The 21,223-nt window shown below is 45.9% G+C and overlaps 1 protein-coding gene across 1 annotated transcript in view; it reads right to left on the bottom strand.

The window, feature by feature from the left end:
- The window catches only part of PTH1R (parathyroid hormone 1 receptor), a 73,064-nt gene that overhangs the window by 31,090 nt on the left and 20,751 nt on the right, over nt 1-21,223 (bottom strand). The window contains 4 exon segments of the mRNA XM_007499737.3: nt 4,624-4,742; nt 5,464-5,574; nt 9,668-9,793; nt 14,184-14,286. Coding sequence (XP_007499799.1) covers nt 4,624-4,742; nt 5,464-5,574; nt 9,668-9,793; nt 14,184-14,286 — 459 coding nt within the window.

The following is a 21,223-nucleotide window of genomic DNA, read 5'->3' as shown; positions in this document are numbered from 1 at the left end:
TACCAGATCAGCATCAGCATTAAGGAAGGCAAGAAACAAGACTCTTCTCCTCAGGGAACCTTTTGGCAGGGGAGGAGGAGGTACAAATCCTGCCTTCAAGGGGCCCCTCGTCTAAGGGAGAGGGTAGGGGAATACACATAGAGATTGTAGACATATGTAACCATGATTCTACAGAATATATATATGATCTACACATAATACACATGCATGCACATATAGAATATGTATACACACCAATGATTAAATAATACATATTTAATCCATATATAACATACATGTGCACATACAGAATATATACATGCACAACAGTGACTATATAGAATATATCTAATCCTTCTATAATACGTACATGTACATACACGTGTATATAACAGTGGTTATATATGACAACATTCATGCATAATACACACAGGGCACCTATGTAATATGTATACTGCACACACAAACATATGTGTATATACATACATGCTTGATATAGCGTATATCTCAGCAAGAAGGAGATGGGGGACAGGCTGGATACTAAATGGCTCGGGTAGATGGGAGGCAGGAGAGATTAATCAGGAAAGGCTTCAGGGAGGATAAAACTTGTGACAGGGCTTTTGCTTTATGCTGTTTTCCTGTGAGTCCCTCAGACAAGGGGATCCCTGAAAAGAATGACCTTTGTTGCCCTTTCAGGCTGGGGACCCCAAAGCCCAGCTCCTTACCAAGGTGGGGGCTGGAGTTTGGGGGTTCTCCCCACTCCCTGTCCTTGTTGGGTTCTGTTGCCCCCTCAGAGGCTGGCCCAATTCCTAGAGCTGAGAAGGAGGTGGCTGATGTCACCGGGCAGGGATCCCAGTGATTCGTCTTGATCTCAGGTTCTGGACCACATGTGAGCCAGGGCTCTCCCCACCTCCCTGCCCAGTGGCAGCTAAGCAGGCCTTCCTGGAAATCTCGCCACTGGCCAGGCCATTGCCAACATAAGGGGCTGGGAAAGAGGGAATGGGAGTCTGGCCAGGTAGTACTGGGGCACTGGGGGAAATTTCATCAGGAAAGATGGAGTCTATAAACCAGAAGGCAGAAAGGGCAGATGGGGTAACCAAGCTCAGCAGAGGCTCTCCACAGGTAGAGTTTCCTGGTTTGGCTCCCTTGATCTGGGCATGGGGAAGACCTAGGCCCCTTCCGAAGGTGAGGTTTGGAGAAAGAGAGAGGGAGACAGACAGAAAGACAGACAGACAGCCCTCTCTTCTCTCCATGTCTTTGCTCCCACCTTCTACTGAATGTCTTCCTTCTATTGACATCCCTTCCTTGCTACTGTCCCCTGAGACCCCCTGTCCATCCTTCCTCCCACCTTGACCTGTCTTGCCCAACCCTTTCATTTTCCCTTCTCTCTGCTTCCCTCCATTCAGGGTTATTTTGTTTCCTTATTCTTCCCCCCCTCCACCTTCCCCCATCCCCCTTGGAGCAGGATCTATGTCAAATTTCTCTTCTGTCTTCCCAGCCCCAATCACACATAGCCATGTGAGAAGTGTTTACTCAATTGGCCTGAGGTAGGTCCTAAGATGGAGACACTGGGCTAGGGCCAGGGCCAGAGAAAAGGAGAGACTCACAGAGACAGTGGCAGGAACAGAAGAAGGCAGAGAAGGACAGAGATGGAAGATGCATGAAGAGACAGAGAGGTGAGGGTCCACCTCCAGAGAATCAGAGATAGACAAAGGACAGAAGGAGATGGAGATGTTGGAGGGAGACAGGCAGAGAGGAGAGGCCGAGAGAGCTCCAGAAATGTTGAGTTTGGGGTGGGGGGAAAGTAGGGGATGGAGAGAAGGAGGGCTGGCAGGGCAGAGCCGGGGAGGTGGGGCTGGTGAGGGCCACGCCAGCGGCTGGTAGCTGTGTGATGCTCATTAAGGACGACGCAGTCCCAATGCTGAGCGGAGGGAAAACCAAGCTGTTGGTGTTGGCCTCTTGCCCTGCCCCAAACCCTCGGAAATAAATCAGAGGCAGGAGGCCCAGCCCCGCCTGCTCGCCTGGCCACCGGGGCCTTCCCGTCAGGGAGAGAAGAGGGGGGCTGAAGCCCAGCCACAGACTGGGAGGAGAGGAATGAAGCTGTTGTCCCGGTCCCCAAAGCGGGCGGGGGAGGCCCCGTATTCCCTCCTTCCCTGCCTATTTCAGTTCAGTCACTTTTCCCCCAGCCTCTCCATGAGGGACCATGAAAATCCCCCTTGTATGTTCCCTGGCAAGCCACAGGGTTCCGCAGACTGGGGTAGTGAGGGGTGTTGGTGATGAGGAGTGGGAATATAGGTCCCCTAACCTGGTCCCAAGAGCACAGGTGTGGATTATACAGGCTAGTTATCACCTTGGAAGTCCCTCCTCCCTACATCTGGCACTCATCCTGGGCTCCAGCCTCAGCTCTGATGTTTACTAGTTGTGTGATCCTTGACTGTCAGATTAACCTCTCATCTGGGCTAAAGGGCTGGTAATGCTTTTCCTTCTTATCTCCCAAGGACTGCTGGGAAGGAGACACTTTATAAATTAGAAAGTGTTAGAGGAAATGGGAGTTGGTTTTTTTCTTAAACCTTGCCTTCTTCCTCAGAATCAATACTGAGTATTGGTTCCAAGATCAGAGCTAGGTAATGGGGGCTTAAGTGGATCGACTGGGGTCACGGAGCTAGGAAGTGTCTGAGGTCAAATTTGAACCCAGGACTTCCTGGTGTCCAGGTCTGGCTCTCAATCCATTGAGCTAACTAGTTACCCTTAAATGTGAGTTATTATTAGGGACAGAAAGAAAAAGGGGGAAGAAGGAAGAAAAGGACAATGGGTTAAACCTCAGGGCCATCCTATATATATATATATATAAAAGAAGAGATGAACTCTGAGTAGAGCTGGAGGGATCGAAGTTAGATGCCAGGAAGAATATTCAGATACTTATAATAGGGAAATAATGTATTTTCATACTTCTCTGTGTTTGTGGCTTACCTTCCTACTAGCCTAAGCTCCATGAAGGTGAAGATGTTCTTACCTAACCTTTTCATTTCTCCCTCAATGCCCAGATCAGTGTAAAGTTCTGGATGCTTAGAGACTGTGACTAGGCAGAGAGGTACACAGTGAGGCTGGTGGTGATGAATTCACGCCCTTTTGGAAGAGTTTGAAGAATATGAGACCTGGCTCTTTTCTCTAGCACCAGCTCCTCCAACCTATCCCAGCCCATTTGTGGCTGTGCTAGTCATGATGGGAAAACAGAGAAATAGACAAGATGGCCATCAGTCCAAGGAAGGAAAAGTGGAGAAAAAGGCAGGACCTTAGGGCCAATAGTGGTCTCCTTGGGGTTCTAGGAGAGCAGTGCCAAACACAGAAGACAGGGCAGAAACCTTGGCTCAGGAAGTTGGAGCTCTGAGAACCATTTCCCAGGGACCTTGGGAGAAGATGCCTCCCTCCCTCCCCTAATGAGTATGTGTGGCACATTATTATGTGGGTGTATTTTTATTATATTATGTGGGTATCAGAGAGAGACTTAGGGGACTCCCCACATTCAGAGCTAAAAAGGGATGAAGTAGAACTTTCCCTTTTCCAAGATCTCTACATCACCATACTCCAATCTCTGCCTTACTCTGTTGGGGTGAAGGAAGAGCATCCCCTTGGTTTTCTAGGCAACCTACAATGCCCTGGGGTGTCATTTATCAAAGATGCTGATCCTTTATAGGTAAGGCTGGGAATAGCTTTGAGAAGGATCTTCGGGATGGGGATGGGGAGAGGCAGACAGGAGACTAGAACCAGGTGACCTAGATACCTTAATCCTCTAAATGACATCTCTGTCTCCAACTTTTATTAAATTCAGTCCTGCCCAAGAACCTCCAATAGCTTCCCATTGAAGGATAAATCCCACTCCCCCTCCTTCAGAGGCCCTCTACCATCTGGCCCCAAACCTCCCATCCAAATTTCTTTCTCTTCCTCTACTTCCCTTTACTTCAGCTCAGCTGCTCTTTTTCCTTGTCCCATGCATAGGTCAAACTAATTTCTCTTTTCTGTACTTTTGATCACTGTCCCTCCTTCCCTTCTCCATAGGGTTCCTCCCAGCCCTGATGTTCAACAAGGCCCCTTCTTAGCCTGACATATTCCAAGGGCCCTCCCAGCTCTGACATTCTGGGATTTGCAGCTTTCTCCATTTACTCTGATCCCCACTGAGCTCCCTCCTCCAAATCTCTGCCACGCTTACAGTTAGAACCACAACATTTCCCAATTGTTCATACATCATCTTGCATGTTTAATGTGGATGAGTTCTAGACTGTAAGGTCCTTGAGGATGGTGCTACATCTCCTGCTTAGATTGAGGACTCCATCAGGGCAGGTCCTATGTCTCTCCCTCAGACCAGAGGCTCCCTGTGAGGGGACACCTGAACTCAGGGACTGAACTCTTCATCCTTGACTCTGGTACTCCAAATGACCTTTGGGAAACTTAGTTCAGAGTTGATGAGGAACAGAGAAAACAAGACATGGTTATAGAAGCCCTTGGAGAAAGTGGGGCAAAGGGGGATCAGTGAACAGCCTAGGGGATTCCCCACATTCAGAGCAAAGTTCTGCACTGGGCACGAAGGGAAGGTGCCCTAGGCTTGGGTCGGAAATAAAGGCAGGGGATGAAGACATAAACACGTACCCGTTCCCGGGTCTCGTTGGTCAGAAACTTGACACACTCGCTGTAATTCGCCCATGTCCGGTTGTTCCCAGGCACCAGCTCCCAGCTGCCATTGCTGTCACAGCGCCGATAGGCTCGGCCTGGCCGAGGAAGGGAGAAGGGACAGGAGGACCTGTGGGTGAGGGGGTGGGCCAGCAGGCAGCTGGGACCATTCCTCCCCATTCCTGGAGAATATTCCTCCAACAGAAAGCATTGCCTCCTCAGATCCCCACTCTCTCTTCCTTGGTGAGACATGAAAGAGTAGAGTATATTCAGTCCCATGACTATGAGGGATTCCAGAAACTGTCTCCGTTATGGGGATGGGTAGTCTACAGAGCAGTGGTAAGGACAAGAACAAAAATGAGAGAGGAGAGAAAACGGGAACAAGAAAGGAAGCAGATGAGAAGGAAGAGGACAGAGTGGGGAATGCAATGAAGGAGAGACTAAGTGGCAGGAGAGAGATAAGAGAAGGGCAGAGAGAATGGGAGAGGTGGAGGGAAGAGGGATGAGAAAGAAGGAAAAGACAGGAAGGAAGAGATATGAGGAAAGAAGGCTGAAGGGAGAAGCGAGAGGGAAGAAGAGAAGACAGAGGATCAGAGACAAAAAGGAGGGAGAGAAGAGAGGCCAGAGAAGACAGGAGAGAAAGAAAAAGATCAGTCGGAGGGAGAGAGGGCAGAGAAGGGCTGGGCAGATGATGATATGGAAGGGAAAGAGGCAGACATGAGTGAAGAAACCAGGTCCCAGCTAAGGCCACTCTGCGTCTGTGAACAAGGATGGGTTCCACACCTTAACCTCCCTTCTGACTGGCAGAGGTGGGGGTACCTTTGTGGTTGAAGTCGTAGATGTAGTCAGGGCAGGGCACAGCCACCACCTTGCCGGGCACTCCAGCAGGCCAGCACACAATGTTGTCCCACTCAGGTAGGCAGAAGCCATCTGTGGGGGCATAGATACCATTGGAGACCCACATGGCCAGACAGAAGGACAGAAGGACTGATGTCCAGGGGAGCTTCAATGCGAGAGAGAGAGATGGCTGCATGCCTCCTGGCCCAAAGGCAAATAGAGTAGTTTGTTCTTCAACCTTCCCTACCCTCATTCCAACCCTCACCCATGGGTTGACTCAGAATCTCAGAATGTCAGAGCTGCATGGGACCTAAGGACATATATTGAAGTTGGAATGGATCTTAGAACATAAAATGTCTCATTGGAAAGGCTCTCAGAACAAAATCAGGCTGTGAGGACAGGAAGGGACCTACAACATAATACAGACATTGTCAGAGCCAGAAGGGACCTCAGTACAACAATAGCTACAACTATAAAGTTTGCAAAACGATTTAAAGAAATCTCATGTTATCCTGATAACAACCCTGGGAGGTAGATGCTTTTATTATCCCCATTTTATAGATGAGGAATGTAAGACACAGAGAATCACTTGAGGAAACTGAGTGTACTTGTCCAGGGTCCCACTGTGAGCAAGAGGCTGGATTTGAACTCAAATCTTCCAGAATCCAAGTCTAAATGGATCTTCCATTATGCCACCTAGTACCTCCTAAGAGCTTAGGATATCAGACTTTTAAGGGACATTAGAACCTAAACCCTAGAATGTTAGAGCTGAAAGGAACCCCAGAGCCCAGAATGTTAGAATAGAAAAGAGCCTGAAAGATTATAAAGTTCAACCCTCTCATTTTACAGATCAGGAAACTGAGGTTTGCAGAGGTATGAAGTGACTTTCAAGGCCACACAGCTATTTTTTTACAGCTATTTTTAAAAACCCTGACCTTCTGGTTTAGAATTGATCCTAAGTATTGGTGAAGGCTAGGCAATTGGGTTTAAGTGATTTGCCCAAGGTCACATAGTCAGGAAATGTCTGAGGTCAGATCTGAACCCAGGACTTCCCAGTCTCCAAGTCACCTTGCTCCCCCAACACAGCTAGTTTTTGTAGATCTGGGATTAGACTCTAAGCCTTCTAGCCCAGGTCTCTTTTCCCCAATACAAATTCCATCCCCCCCAATTATATGGGGGCCCTCATGGTAGCCCCTCAAAAACAGGCTTTCTTCTTACACATTGCCTTGGCAAATCTTCCATCTCTTGCCAGCCTGGTTTTCAGGGAGCTACCATGAAAAACAAGACCATCTTAGAAATTAATGCACATTTGGGTTGATGGCTGAGAACTGCTTCAAATGAGTGGGACTTTCTTCTCAAGGTTACAGTGTAGCTAGAATAACAAGTCCTGTTTCTAATAGCATTTTAAGACTTATAAAGTGTTTCTTTCACTACCACTCAGTAAGGTGGGTAGGGAAAATATTATTATTCCCATTTTACAGATGATGAAATTGATACTCTACAAAAAAGGGACTTATTCAAGATCACACAGCTAGGAAGTAGCAAAGCTATAACTCCAGTTAGTCTCCTTGTGCCAGATCCAGTTTCCACGGGAAATGGCCTGGCCTGGGAGTCAGAAGTCTTGGGTTCCAGTTTGCCATTTGCTATTTAGCCTTGGGCAAGTTCTTTACTCTTTTGGGAACTCTTTCCCCAGTTTCCATCAATTAGTAACCAAAGCATTCACAAGGAAGTTGTGATAAAATGAGGATTGGTACCCAGAATTGGTAATAAGACATTGCTAATCTTTTCATAAAATTCTCTAGAGAGGGGCATGATTTAACCCAAAAGAAGGAAATGCAAATGGTGATGCTCATGCACTAGGCCAGGATGAAGGGGGACATTCTTTTGGGTCAATGCCTCCCTGGAGAACATCCCACCACAGAGTAGATAGTTGCCTCCCTACCTGTAGTCAAGGTTGATCGTGTTACAAAACTGCTATGTGACCTCAGGTGGCTCATGAACCCATCATCCTGCTTGTTCCATTACTTTTGGGGGGAGCCCTCCCATCCCAGGAAATGCCTCTGACCCCTCTCCTAGCCTTTTCCAACTTTCCCCGCCCTTTCCCACCACAGGATACTAACCACTGGATTGTTCCCCCCACCACCCCTACCCCCAAGCTGGAAAGAAGCCTTCACAGCCGGCCCCCATGAAAAGAGACTCTGTCCCAGGCCTGGTCCATCCTCTTGGCCACATCCCCTCCCAAGGCTCCCCCCAATTCCTGCTTCCCAAATACCTTACCCCACAATACCCCCTTGTCTCCTTGGTACCCCCTCCAAACCCTGGCCTGCTAGGGGGAGTGTGTGAGGGATCCTGTGGCCTGGGGAGGGGGCCAGGAGGATGGGAAGCCACCCCAGGTAACCACTGTTCTACAGATGTGGCTGCAGCTGGAATCTAACTCCAAAAGGCCATTGGACACCAAAAGAGCTTGAGTTCTGCTTTCTTTGTGTGTCATCTCCCTCTCACCTGTCTATCTTGCTCTTTGCCTTTTCCCTAACTTTTTTTCTCTTTCCTTCCTTCCTTTCTTCCTCCCTCCTTGTCTTACTTCCTCCCTCCTTGTCTTTCTTTCTTTCTTTCTTTCTTTCTTTCTTTCTTTCTTTCTTTCTTTCTTTCTTTCTTTCTTTCTTTCTTCCTTTCTTTCTTTCTTTCTTTCTTTCTTTCTTTCTTTCTTTCTTTCTCTCTTTCTCTCTTTCTTTCTTTCTTCCTTTCCTCATCTCTTATTCTCACCTATTTTTTTTCTCATTTTCTCTCTCCTTTACATCTCTTTTTTCCTTAGTCTCTTTTCCCTCATCTTTTAATATGTACCTCTTTTCCTCTCCTCTTTGCCTTTCTTTCTCACATTGGTTGCTCTCCTCCCTTTTTTTCCAATTCCAGATCTGGATTTTTTTAGGGTTCTGGCTATGATCTCCCCCTTCTCCCAGCCTGTTTTTTTTGGATTGTGGATAGGAGGGAGGGAACTGCTTTGGCTGGGAACAGGACTTCCTTAGCCCTTTCCCACTCTCCTCCCCCTGGAACTGTGTCCCCTTCTGGACCTTTTCTCTTTTCCAACCCAGGACAAATTTTCCCAGCTGTCCTTCTAGGTTTCAATGCTGCTCCTCTCCTAATTTCTAACCTGAGACCTCCTCCAGGAAGGCTTTCAGGATTAATCCCATGAGGGGTGGTCTCTTCTAGCTTCTAAAGATTGGTTTTTTCTTCCTCCTCCTCCCCTCTACCAAATGTCCAGATCCTTGAAATGTATTTAAAACCAATGCTTACACTGAGTATCTGTGTTTCTAGCTTATTCAGATGAATCTATTTTTCTCATCTATAAGCTGTCCCTTTTCTTCCCACCCCCAAAAAGGGTAGAGCCTAGATCCAGGCCCTGTACTTTGTCAGGTTACCTAGATTGAATCCTGTCTCTGACACTGTGTATCCTTGAGTAGGTTATTTTCCCTCTTTGGGATGCAGTTTCCCCATCTATAAAATGAGGGAGTTGGTATCAATGAGTTCTAATCTACAAATCTATGAAGCTTTTGCCCCCTCTGCTTCCTGAAGTCCTCTCCATCCTTCCTATTCCAGATCAAGTCATCTCCTCTAGGAATTCTTTCCTGCAGATTCCCTGGGAGTCCCCATTCTGATCCCCCTTTTCCCATGGAGCCTAATCACCTACTCCAATGCCTTATACCTTCTTTACTTTGCAGATGATTATTTACCTTTTTAAAAAGGCAATGGGGAAGTTAAGTGACTTGCCCAGAATCATATAATTAGGAAGTGTCTGAGGTCAAATTTGAACCCAAGACCTCCTGTCTCTAGTTCTGTCTCTCAATGCATTGAGCCACTTAGTTATTCCCCTGTTCACCATTTTTTTAAAAGCAAGCTCAGGAAAATAGGATTTACCCATCTTAGAACTTTAGACCTTAAAAGATACAGTCCCAACCCCTCATTTTACAAAGGGGGTAAATAAAGGCCCAAAGAAGGGAAATAATTTGTCCAAGGTCACAAAGCAATGTAGCCAGGAGCTCTGACTCAGCCCTGAGCTCTCTCCACTACTCCATATTATCTCATGTCTTTACTTCCTTCCATCACAGATCAGAGAAGCCACCACAGTGGCTAGGTATTGGAAATCAGGCCCTTGGTGCCCCACGGGGTCGCCGATGGGGATGGCACCTACCCTGTAGCCGGCTCCTGTCAGAAACTTCCCCGGACTCCTCTGCCTGTGAATAAAGCTTTTCAGCAGGTTTCTCCTTCTTTGTCTTTGAGGACCTTGACATCCAGTCTTTGGTGGAGTCAGCAAGTTCTGGCAGATAAAAGAGGGGTGATGATTCTGCACAAAGGCCCCAACTGGTCTCTTCCCCCAAATTCTGCTGGGGACCCCCTTCCATTGGATCAATAGGGGATTACTTTCCCAGAGGCAGGGGGATGAACAAGATGAGCCCAAAGCACAAGGGAGAAGTGTTTGGGTCACTTTCTAACTGCTGTTCTCCTGGGGCTTGGGTGGGGGGTTCCCTAAGCATCTTAGTTGTCCAAGGTCTTCTGATTAGCTGCAAGTGGGTAGGGATGGGGCAAGAAGCAAAAGTAAATAGGAGCAGGAATAAGGTCAGCCAAACTGCTGTGCCAATTAAGAAGCTAAAGGTGTGTGTCCTTAAAAGAGAAAATGAATGTTTAGATCTCAGAGAATACACTGTTACACATAAATGTTCAGCTGTTTAACCAGCTTCTTACATCAAGGAAGGAGCCAAGGAGAGAAAGTAAAGGGTATAAGAGGTCCTGGGTTCAAATTTGACCTCAGATACTTCCTAGCTTAGGGCTAAGTGCATCTGTGAAGGAAGAGTGGTTAGGAGTTGTCTGCTATCAGGGATTGAGGAACCTTTTTAGAGGCGATATCCAACAAGAAGGCAGAGAAGACTCCAGGGATGGGCTCTTGTGGAGATGATGGAGGCATTCTGGACCCCCCCGCCCCCACTCCCTGACTGCCAGACCCTCAGTTATGAGGGCATGGACTAGGGTTAGCAGACCTGTCCAACCCCAGCTCCCATCTCAGCTAAGCACTGCTTTTAGGGGCTTGCCAGATAAAGGAGCTGGCCCTGTGCCTGCAGGGAAAGGGGCTCCTGACTGAGACTTCCCCCGCTCTCAGGGGGCTACCTCTATGGGGGAAGGCCTGAGGTTCCCACCCCTCTGCATGGAAGATTCCCAGCTTCTCTCCTGGTTGGAAAGGAACTCCTCACATCTGACTCAAATCCCTCTCACTGCAATGTCAAGTCTGGTTCCTTTTGCTGGGCCTCCAATATCTGGAAGCCATCGGGATGGTTGGGATGCTGTTGGATTGGCTGAGGTCTGGCCACAAAAGGGAGGAGGAGACAGAGAGGGAGCAGCAGAAAAGGGGGGAGAGAGAGAGAGAGAGAGAGAGAGAGAGAGAGAGAGAGAGAGAGAGAGAGAGAGAGAGAGAGAGAGAGAGAGAGAGAGAGAAACAGAGAGAGAGAAACAGAGAGAGAAACAGAGAGAGACAGAGAGACAGAGAGACAGAGACAGACAAAGAAAAGAGAGAAGGAAGGAGAGAGAAAAAGAGAAAGGGAGGGAGGGAGAGAGAAGGAAGGAAGGAGGGAGGGAGGGAGAAGAGACAGAGAGAGAAGAGAGGGAGAGGGAGGAAGAGAGACACACATACAGAGACAGAGAGAAAGAGAAAAGAGATAGAGGGAGGGAGGGAGGGAGAGAGAGAAGAGAGACGCACAGGGAGATTCTGTCTAGACTGGCTTGTTGTATTTTTAAGTTATTATTGTTCCTCTTTCTGTCTTGGGCCAGGTGGGGAACACATTAAAAGGGGGTGTGTGTTTCAGGGAATCCCTGAGTAGTTTCTGTAGGGAGAGGGACAAAAGACAGTGGAGGAGGACATTGAGAAAGGAAAGGAGATGGGTGAAAAGCTGGCAGTGGGTAGGCTGGCAGCAGGCAGGAATGAGAGGAGGAGGGTCCTTGGATGGAAACCATGTTTGTAGAAGAGCTAAGGAAACTTGGGTGGGTGGGGAGGAGGAAGGGGGGAGTGTGTGAGGTAAGATAGAGACAGAAACAGAGAGACAAAAACAGAGCAAGGAATAGAGATGTAGAAACGTGCACAGACAGAGAGAAATAGGAAGGGACCAGAGGAGTCTGTCCTGTAGGGCTTGTGTGTGCAGGGATGTGATGGGGCAAGTTGATGGTGCCACCTTTGAGAAGTCAGGGGGGAAGAAAGCAAAGTCAAAGATTCCCTCCCTGGTTGGCAAGTTACTGTGGCCCAGGCTGAGCCCCATCCCCAGGCTGACCTGGGTCAGAGACCCTGCCGGCTCCTTCTATCCCTGACCCCTCTGCCAGGCCCTCCTTGGCCAGCAGTCTCTCCTTTTGGACTTCTGGAACTGGTCCTCTTTCTCAGAGAACTTCCCATCTCTGCTAACTCAGCCAACCCTACCATACCTGTGAGATACTCAGCAGATGTGGGGGTAGGACAGGGAAGGAAGGAGAGGCGGGCAGGCAATGGACAGAGGCCTGGCTATGGGACAGACCTCCAGCAGAGCAGGTCACGGGCCCTGTTAGAGTGCAGGTGAGGAGAAAGCTGCCCCTACCCAACTCTCCAGGGAAGGGTGCCCTGAAGGTAGAGGACCCCTGAGGTGAAGGCTGTGGGGTCCCTTCAGCCCCAGGGAGCACTGAGGACAGGGCTGCCTCCCCCTGAGCCCAGATTCTTCTGGAGGACAAGGGGTACGTCCACTCCTTCAGGTAGGGGCTCCTGTGCATTACCCAAACTGAAGGAATGATGAACACAATTGCTGGAGGCAAAGACTCAGAAGAGAATGACCCACAAGCCCCCTTAATTACGGAAAGCTCCAGGTGTCGGGACATGGGCCTTTCTCCTCCTCCCCCATTGGGCACTATGGATTTTCTCATTGCCCCCATTACCTTCTACCCCCCCCCCCCAGTCCCCAAGGGGCTGCGAACGGAAGGGAGTAAATAGCTATGTCTGTCTTCTGTTTGGTGGCCTGGCCACCACTAATAATATTAGAGAGACAAGAACTGGTGGTTTGAATGGTCCCTAATTAGCCCCAATCACTGCTTCCTGGAATTGTAGTCTGGGGCCCCGAGGGAGCAGAGAAAGCGGAGGAGGGAATGGACAGGCCGAGGTAGGGAGAGGAGCCTCAGTGAGACCTCAGGCTGAGGGGGGAGACAGAGTCCTTCCACCAGGAGAGCTTCTGGATGGAAGGGGGAGACCTGGCCGCTGCCTTCAGGGAGCTCACGGAGGGGGCAGATGAGGTCCCTACTCTTCTCTGGAAGCTACTGGTTTGAGCAGAGGAAAGTCATGGACCCATTGAGCGGAGGCAACGTTTGCTCTCCACTGAGTTGGTGAAGGAGGCTTCCAAGTCTCTGAAGAGGCTCGCTGAGTGCCGAGTGCAGGAAGGCAATCTTATTTCGCTTATTTGGGGGGGGGGGATCCAGAGGACACAAACAGGGCGGAATTTCATATAGACAACAGGCTGCCTAACAAAGACTGAGCTGCTTTGGGAGGTGGTCAGTTCCCTGTCAGGGGAAGGGTCCAAGCAAAGACTGAATGATCCCCTCTGCCAAAGAAGCCACAAATGGGATTCCCACACCGGGCTAGCCTAAGGCGCTAAGGTTTCTCCCAGGTCAGAGATTTGGGGATTCTTTCATTCCAAGATTCTAGAATCTTTTAGGACTCAGAACCTACTGTCCTGGGATGGGCTTAACTGGTCATAGGAAAGGATCCCAGGAACAGCATCAAGTGGAAAGACCTTTTTGCCAGGTGTTCAGAGGTCTTGCCGTGGGAATGGACACCACTGCTATGTTCTCCCAGTAGAAAGACCAGAGGACCTGAGTGTGAATTCCTACGCTGACACCTAAGAGATGGACAACTATGGGCAAAGTGCTTGGTGTCTCCAGGCTTCGGCTTTCTCCATCTGTAATGCTGGGACAATACTATTCTCCTATCATTCAATGAAAGTATACAGGGGTGTCCTGAGGGATAGATGCTCTTAGTGAGACATTTTGTGGGGAGAGATGAGCAGCGGATGTGTGAACCCCTGGCCCAGACTAATAGGGACACCCCATAAATTCACACTCGACACGTATACACAGACACAGACACAGACACAGACACAGACACAGACACACACACACACACACACACACACACACACACACTGATCTTTCCTCTTTCCCCACAAGGCCACAACAGTTTCCTTCACCCATATCTCTCCTCTTATTCCTCCTCTTCCCAGCCAAGTTGTATTCACATATAACCACCCAAAGAACAGATAAAACAATCACAACCAACCTATCATCCACTCTCACAAAACCACATGCACACATGGAAATGCATACAACCAGACATGAGGTGATAGACAATACACACACACCTCCCCATCTACAACTAAATATGCAGCCACACAACATACACACTGAAGAAGGCTGAGGAGAAGATGCCCAGACAGGGATTTCCTGCAATGTCCCATCCCGCTAAAGGCAGGTGTTCGGCACTGAAGAGAGAAAGTTTAATGGGCTTCTCAGTTTCTCAGCTTTTTGCTTTCTTTCTCCTCCTTCCATTGGGTAGCCTCAGAAGTAAGGAACACAAGGTAAACTAGCCTTGTAGTGATGGGGGTATGCAAATGATGTCCATGGTTATGTTGCATGATGGGAAACTCCTAACTCACCAGGGACCCTGAGGACCTCTTTCAGGCGCTGCTCACACTGGGCCTGGGCATTGCGCAGAAGGATGATCTGCTCCTCCTTAGTTATGACATCATCGGCATCCACCTACAGGGAGGAAGGAAGGTGGGTGGGTTAGAACACAGTGGGGACACTCTAGGGTAGAGAAGAAAGCAGGACCCTTTCTCTGGGGTTCAGTGATGGCTTCCTTTCTCTGGGGTTCAGTGATGGCTTCCTGCTCTGAGATTAAAGTGTGGGTTCTTGACAGAACACTCCTGGTGGGAATTCATAACCTTTATGATCTGGAAAGCTTCAGAGTAGAACTAGTCTTGGGTCAGGAGGTCAGGAAACCAGGGTCCAAAGTTTAGATTTGACACTTCACTCGGTGAACTTGGCAATCCCCATTACTCCACAGAACCTTAGTTTCCTTATCTATAAATTGGGGAGGGGAGAGTAGGGGTAGGCCAGATGATCTCCAACATTCCTTCTGGCTCTATTCATGATGCCTCTATGTTTCATTTTCTAACTCTTTCCCTATTTAGTATATTCTGGTATCAAAGAAAGAATATTAAATTTGGAATAAGAAAGGAAATGAACATTTACTATGTATCAGGGATTATGCTAAGTGCTTTACAAATATTGTTTCATTTGATCATCACAATAACCTTGGGTGCTATTATATCCCCATTTAAAAAATAAGGAAACTGAGGCAAAGTGCAGTTAAATGACTTAACCTCATATAGCTAGCATGTGTCCGAGGTTAGATTTGAATTCAGATTTTCCTGGCTTCAGGCCCTGTAGTCAATCCACTGAGCCTCCTGGGTTCAAGTCCTGACTCTGCCACCTATTAGCTATGAGACCTTGGGCAAATAATTTTTCTTTCCTGAGCCTCTGTTTCCACCTCTGTAAAATGAAGGTTGGAATCAGGAGTTCTTAACTTGATATCCACAGAATTTTTTAAAATTAAAAATTATTTTAATAGTTTTCAATTTGTAATCTTCTGTATTATTTTATGCATTTAACACCATTATTCAGAGAAGGGTTCCCTAACCTTCACAAGATTTCCCAAGGGGTCCAGGACACAAAAAAGGCTAAAAATCTTTAGATTAGATGATCTCTAAGAGTCTTTTTGTTTTTATTAAGTAGGTGACATTAGCACTCTAAGGTTTATAACAAATGGGTAAGGTGGCTAGTGCAAACATTATTATCCCCAATTTATAGAGGAAACAGGTTTAGAGAAACTTGATGATTGATAAATTCCTTTAATATACAATAATTCCATGACTTATCCAAGGTCATACATAGCTGGCTTCTGACTCCAGTGCTGGCATTTTCCCCACTACCTCATAATATGCCTTTTTGTTGTGACCCCATTTGGTGTTTTCTTGGCAAAGATACTGGAGTGGTTTGCCATTTTCCTTCTCCAGCTCATTTTACAGTTGAGGAAACTGAAGGTTAAATGTCTTTTCCAGGGTCACACACACAGTTAGTGTCTGAGACCAGATCTGAACTCAGGTCTTCCTGACTCCAGGCCCAGTACTTTATCCATTGCACCATCTTGCTGGCATGATATTCCTACTCTCTCTTAATTGTGCCATAGGAAGTTGGAGGGAAGGAGAGGGCAGGGGGCTCCTTTGGTCTATTGCTGCCAATAAATCCTGAAGGGCTCTTCTTTGGATATCCTCCAAATTCTTCCTGCCCGCTTCCCCAAGAGGCATCAAGTTGGTGCAATGGATAGAATGTTGGACTTGGAGTCAAGAAGACAAGTTCAAATCCTGTCCTTGGACAAGTCACTAACCCAGTCTCAGTTCCTCTGGGTAACTGTGAGGATCAAATGAGATAAAATCTATAAAGCACTTTGCTAACCATACCAGGCTATTTATTTAGATGCTAGCTACTGTATTAGCATTCAGACCTAGCCATTCTGCCTAGAACCTCAACAGGTTCCAATGACTGGTCTTTCTACCTTAAACAAACAAGACAAAACAACTTAATTGATACCTTTAAAAAATGCCACAGTCATTTCCTGATATCCACCCGCCCTCCACCCCACTGTGCTGTTAAACTCTTCCTGGAAAAAGAAAGGAAGAGAAAAACATTTCAGGAAAATTGACCCACAAAGCAATCTTGGCTGATGGTGCATGTAACACTCAGCAGCCATAGACCCCTACCTCTCTCTTTTTTGTTATTTTCCTCTTGACTCTGGGTTCTGCAGGAGGAGAGGCTGCTTTCCTTCCTTTGCCCTAATCCATAAGGTTTATATCTTGGGAACTGCTTCTTAAAGGATTAAACTATTTAGATTGGGAAGAAATCTTAGACACCAACAACGTCAATAAAACAAATGGTGGCGTCTAACAGATACATTTATAGAAATGGAAAACTTTATGAGAGTGGTAGGAGATCAGGCCATTGCTTCTAGAAACTACAGTAAGCTTATTCTTAATTGATTGATGCAGACTTTGTAGGGAAATAAATGATCAACCTATTATAGCAGGTTTCAAAAGTGTGTTGTTCAGTCATGGACATGGACTCTTCATGGACCTGTGACCCTATGGATCATATTGCACATAGGGTTTTCTTGGCAAAGATACTGCAGTGGTTTGCCATTTCTTTCTCCAGTGGATTAAGGCAAAAGAGATTAAGTGACTTGCCCAAGGTCACATAGCCAGTACTGGATTCAAACTCAGGTTGTCCTGACTCCAGCCGTAGCGGTCTATCCATTGAACCATCTCAAAAGTGTCGCGCCTAACAAATACTTAGCAGGACTCTCTTAAGGCATCAACATTTATATAATATATATTCTATATATTCTATAATTTGTATAATTCACTCAAGATTCTACTTCCTATTCTTCCTGAACTAATAGAACTCTACTACAAATGCCATTTTCAAAGTAGTCCTGAGAATTCTACTAAAAACCTCCTGAAATTGGGGCATTATCATGGATAAAATAATCTCTCCCATACCTCCCCAATGTGACATTGACCCACAGAAATTTACGAACCAGTTTCTTTGAATAGATGCTGCTCTACCAGACACAAGTAACCCCTAAATTATGTGGAATGAAGAACTCTTGAAACATAGAGCAGTGAAAAATCATCCGACCCACGGAGGACTGGGACGAGGTAGCTGTCATACACGAACTTCTTGCCAGCTACCCCCAGCATGCTATTGGTGCCTCTATAGAAGGTCAGCCTGCACCCTAGTGCTTTTATTCAGTGATTTAAAAAATCAGTCACTTCATTTACAACAGTAAATAATAGTAATTAACAATTACGTAGCATGTTGTGATTTGTAAAGTGCCTTCCAAATATCAGCTCATTCAATCCTCCCAACAGCTTTAGAAGGTAGCTGTTATTTTTATCTCCATTTTACAGATGAGGAAACTGAGGCAGACTGAAGTTCAGTAATTTGTCTAGGGTCATACTGCTATTAAGTATCTAAGGTCTTATTTGAACTTAGGTCTTCCTGAGACCTTCCAGTGCTCTGTCCATTGAGCCACCTAACAACAAAAGAATAATGGCAGGATAGCAACTTGTCCCAGGATCATTTCTATCTGAACCCTATTGTACACAAAGATGACTTATGAGAAATCATAGTAGTATTTGACATTTGTGAATATTTTTGCCCATTTATTTACTTAATAACAAATTTCCACATAAGGCATTTGTGAATTTTAAAGTTTACAAAATACTCTCTATATGGTCATCTCATTGGATCCTCACAACAACTCTGTAAGGCTGGGACTCTAGGTGGTATTATTCTATTATTACAGAGGAAGAAACTGAGGCAAGTTGAGGCTCATAGGTTTGTTTGTTTTTTTTTAATTCCTCACCTTCCATCTTGGAACCAATAGCAGAAGATCATATTTTAAAGACCTTCCAAATTTTATGTTCTATAGTGTCTAAAGAATACTGAGTTACAGTTGGGGGACTTGAGCTTGAATCCTTATTTTGCTACTGATTATCAGTGTGACCTTGGCCAAATAACTTCCTCTCTCTAGACCTTAATATCCTCCCTTATAAAGTGAGGGCAGGAGACTAGAGGACCTCTGAATTATTATTTTAGGCCTCCTTCCTGTGGTCCCCAGCTCTGGCTCCTTGGGTTTATAAGGAGGCCCAAGTACTGGCCACATTTCACCTCTGGCCTCCAGGCTCTGTCTCTCCTCCCACATCATTCCCTGGAGGAGTCCGATTGTGGCCCAGCCCCACCAGGCATCCAATGCGCAGAGAAGATTCTTTCTACCCAGGGGGATCCAACCCCTGAAGCTTGGGGACATTCCACTGATGAGGCCTGGGGACATTCCATTCCCGTGGTCCCTCCCAGAGAAACTGGGGACAGTAACTGGGTTCTGGCAGGGCCCCGGAGCTCAGGGACAGAGGGCTGGGCATAGAATCTTCAGCAAAGAATCATGGGCTATCCTGAGGAGTGAGTGAATGAGGAATGGCTGAGGTTTATCCATTTTTATTCATCTTTGGACCTTCTCTGCCCTGTTTATCATTTCTTCTTTCCCCGCAATAATTTTTTGATCTTAAGAGTCAGAAGACTTTTGCTTTTAGGTATATGATCACATAATCCTGCCCCCGCCTCCTTTTTCCCCCTCTGAGTCTCAATTTTTTATTTGTTAAATACAGAGAATAATATTGTACCAACTACCTCTGAGAATTATGATGAGGAAAGCACTATCTGTGTATACTGTGATAATCATTATTCCTTCTGAGCTGAGGGGGTAGCAGAAGTTAGTTATTTAAAGGTCAGTTGGGTTGGGTATTTAAGCATATTTAATTTAACTTAAGTATTAGATATTTAAAGGTCAGTTGGGTTGGGTATTTAAGCATATTTAATTTAACTTAAGTATTAGATATTTAAAGGTCAGTTGGGTTGGGTATTTAAGCATATTTAATTTAACTTAAATATTGGATATTTAAAGGCTAGTTGGGTTGGACATTTAAATTTAAATCTGGGAGATGGATATTTAAAGACAGATTGAACTTGATGTTTTTTTATCAGCTTTAACAATCTGGATTCTATGTTTGTTCTAAGACCAGTTCTGACATTCTTTATTCTAAAGACTTTTCCAAGCTCCAATATTCTATGTTTTGTGTTCTAAGGTTCTTCTCAATTAGGAGAATGGGTAAGTAACATTTATTAAGCACTTCCTACCTGTGAAGTGTGTTAAATGTCTTGAGTATAAATACAAACAAAAAGAATGAAAGTTCCAGCCTTCAAAGAGCTTACTTTTTTTTTTAAACTCAAACCTTCTGTCTTAGTATTGATTCTAAGACAGACAAACTTCAAGAGCTAGGCAGTTGGGGTTAAGTGATTTGCCCAGGATAACTTAATTAGAAAGTGTCTCAGGCCAGATTTGAACCTAGAACCTCCTGTCTTTGGGCCTGATGCTTTATTCACTGAACCACTTAACTGTCCCATGAGCTTATATTCCAATGGCCAATGACTGCAGCCCTAATGTTCTATGAGTAGAAGAAGGATCATCTGATTGATGATGGCATTTCAGGCAAGCCAGGGAGAGAGCTTTTTGGGGGAAGGAGGTGTATGAAGATCATTTCTGGTGCCTTCAATTAAAATATCCTTTGTGACTTTCCATTTTAAAAAAGATGAAGCCATCTGGCGGTGGGAACTGGCCCTGAGTAAAAAATTCACTGGCTCTTATGGGGTTTGAATTTAAAATGTAAATATTTGCCAATATTCATTCAAATAAAACAATATAATTCCTCTTTCCTTTTTTTCTTCCTGGGCCAGTCAATGACTCCCTCTTAAGTAGAGACAGCAAACCACAGCATCTAAAAAGCTGGAAGGGAGGCTATTGGTCTGACCCCCATGAATCCTCTGGGAGAAGGTTGTATTTAGGTTAGGGCTGGGGCTCTGGAAATCTCCCTTCATTCATTTCTGACTCATGACCTTGGGAGCCGAAGGGTTAATGCTGCTGCCACCACCACAGAGTCAGAGCCTAGGATTCTGCTTACCAGTATCCCTAGGGCTTCTTCACACCAAGACCCCAGATCTCACACCTCCTGGGAACCTCCTTTCTGGAAGGTGGGGCTCCAGATGATCTGGGGGCATGGGAAAAGGAGGGCCAGAAGGTGAGAGAGAGGACCAGCCAGGAAGGTCAAGTTCAGACTCGAGGATGGTTAATAAGAATGACAAGATTAATAACAGCTCCTATTTCTAGAGTCATTTAAGTGCTCCAATTTATGTATGAATTAATTAAATTATGAATACTCTTATTAATAAACCACTTGCATTTCAATAGCACTAGGCAGCTAGACTGTCCCAGAAATACAGAATGCCAGAATTAGGAGGAGCTTCAAAGACCATTTGGCTTAACCCTGACTGGAACAGAAATGGTCCCTAATGGCTCACCAGCCTTTCTCTGAAGATCTCAAATGAAGTCTTGCCCCACTAATTCTTTCCTGTTAGGCTGCTAAGGGAGCAGCTAGGTGGCATAGTGAGTTAGGAAGACTCATCTTCCTGAGTTCAAATCTAGCCTCAAATAGTTACTAGCTGTGTGACATTGGGCAAATCCATTTACCCTGTTTTTATTTTTTATTTTTTTTCACTTAACCTTGTTTGCCTCAGTTTCCTCATCTTTAAAGTGAGTTGGAGAAGAAAATAACAAACCACTTCAGTATCTTCACCAAGAAAATCCAAAATGGGATCACAAAGAATTGGCTACGACTGAAACATCTGAACAACAGCATTATTATCACTAAGATACAGAAGAGTCTTCACTGAAATGGACAGGGGAGGTAATGACACAGACAAGCTAGGATATTCCTGGAGTATTGGTGCCATTGCCATTGTCTTCTTTTTCCTTTTCATCATATATTTTCGTCTTGTTTAATGGAATTCAGATAGAAGTGGTCCTAGGGCAAAGTCACTATTCTACCATTATTCTTTTATTAAGTGCTCTGATGGGATGGGTATAATAACTGTTTTTTATAGCTGAATAAAACTATTAGGATGTCTGGCTGTCTACTGAGTGTCTTTAGTACAAGTCCAAGAGCAGATGGTACGATGGGATTGA

The sequence above is a fragment of the Monodelphis domestica genome, chromosome 7 (genome assembly GCF_027887165.1).
Source record: "Monodelphis domestica isolate mMonDom1 chromosome 7, mMonDom1.pri, whole genome shotgun sequence".
Taxonomy (NCBI): Eukaryota; Metazoa; Chordata; class Mammalia; order Didelphimorphia; family Didelphidae; genus Monodelphis; species Monodelphis domestica.
The sequence above is the reverse complement of the archived record's forward strand: the minus strand, read 5'-3'. Positions and strand labels throughout refer to the sequence as shown.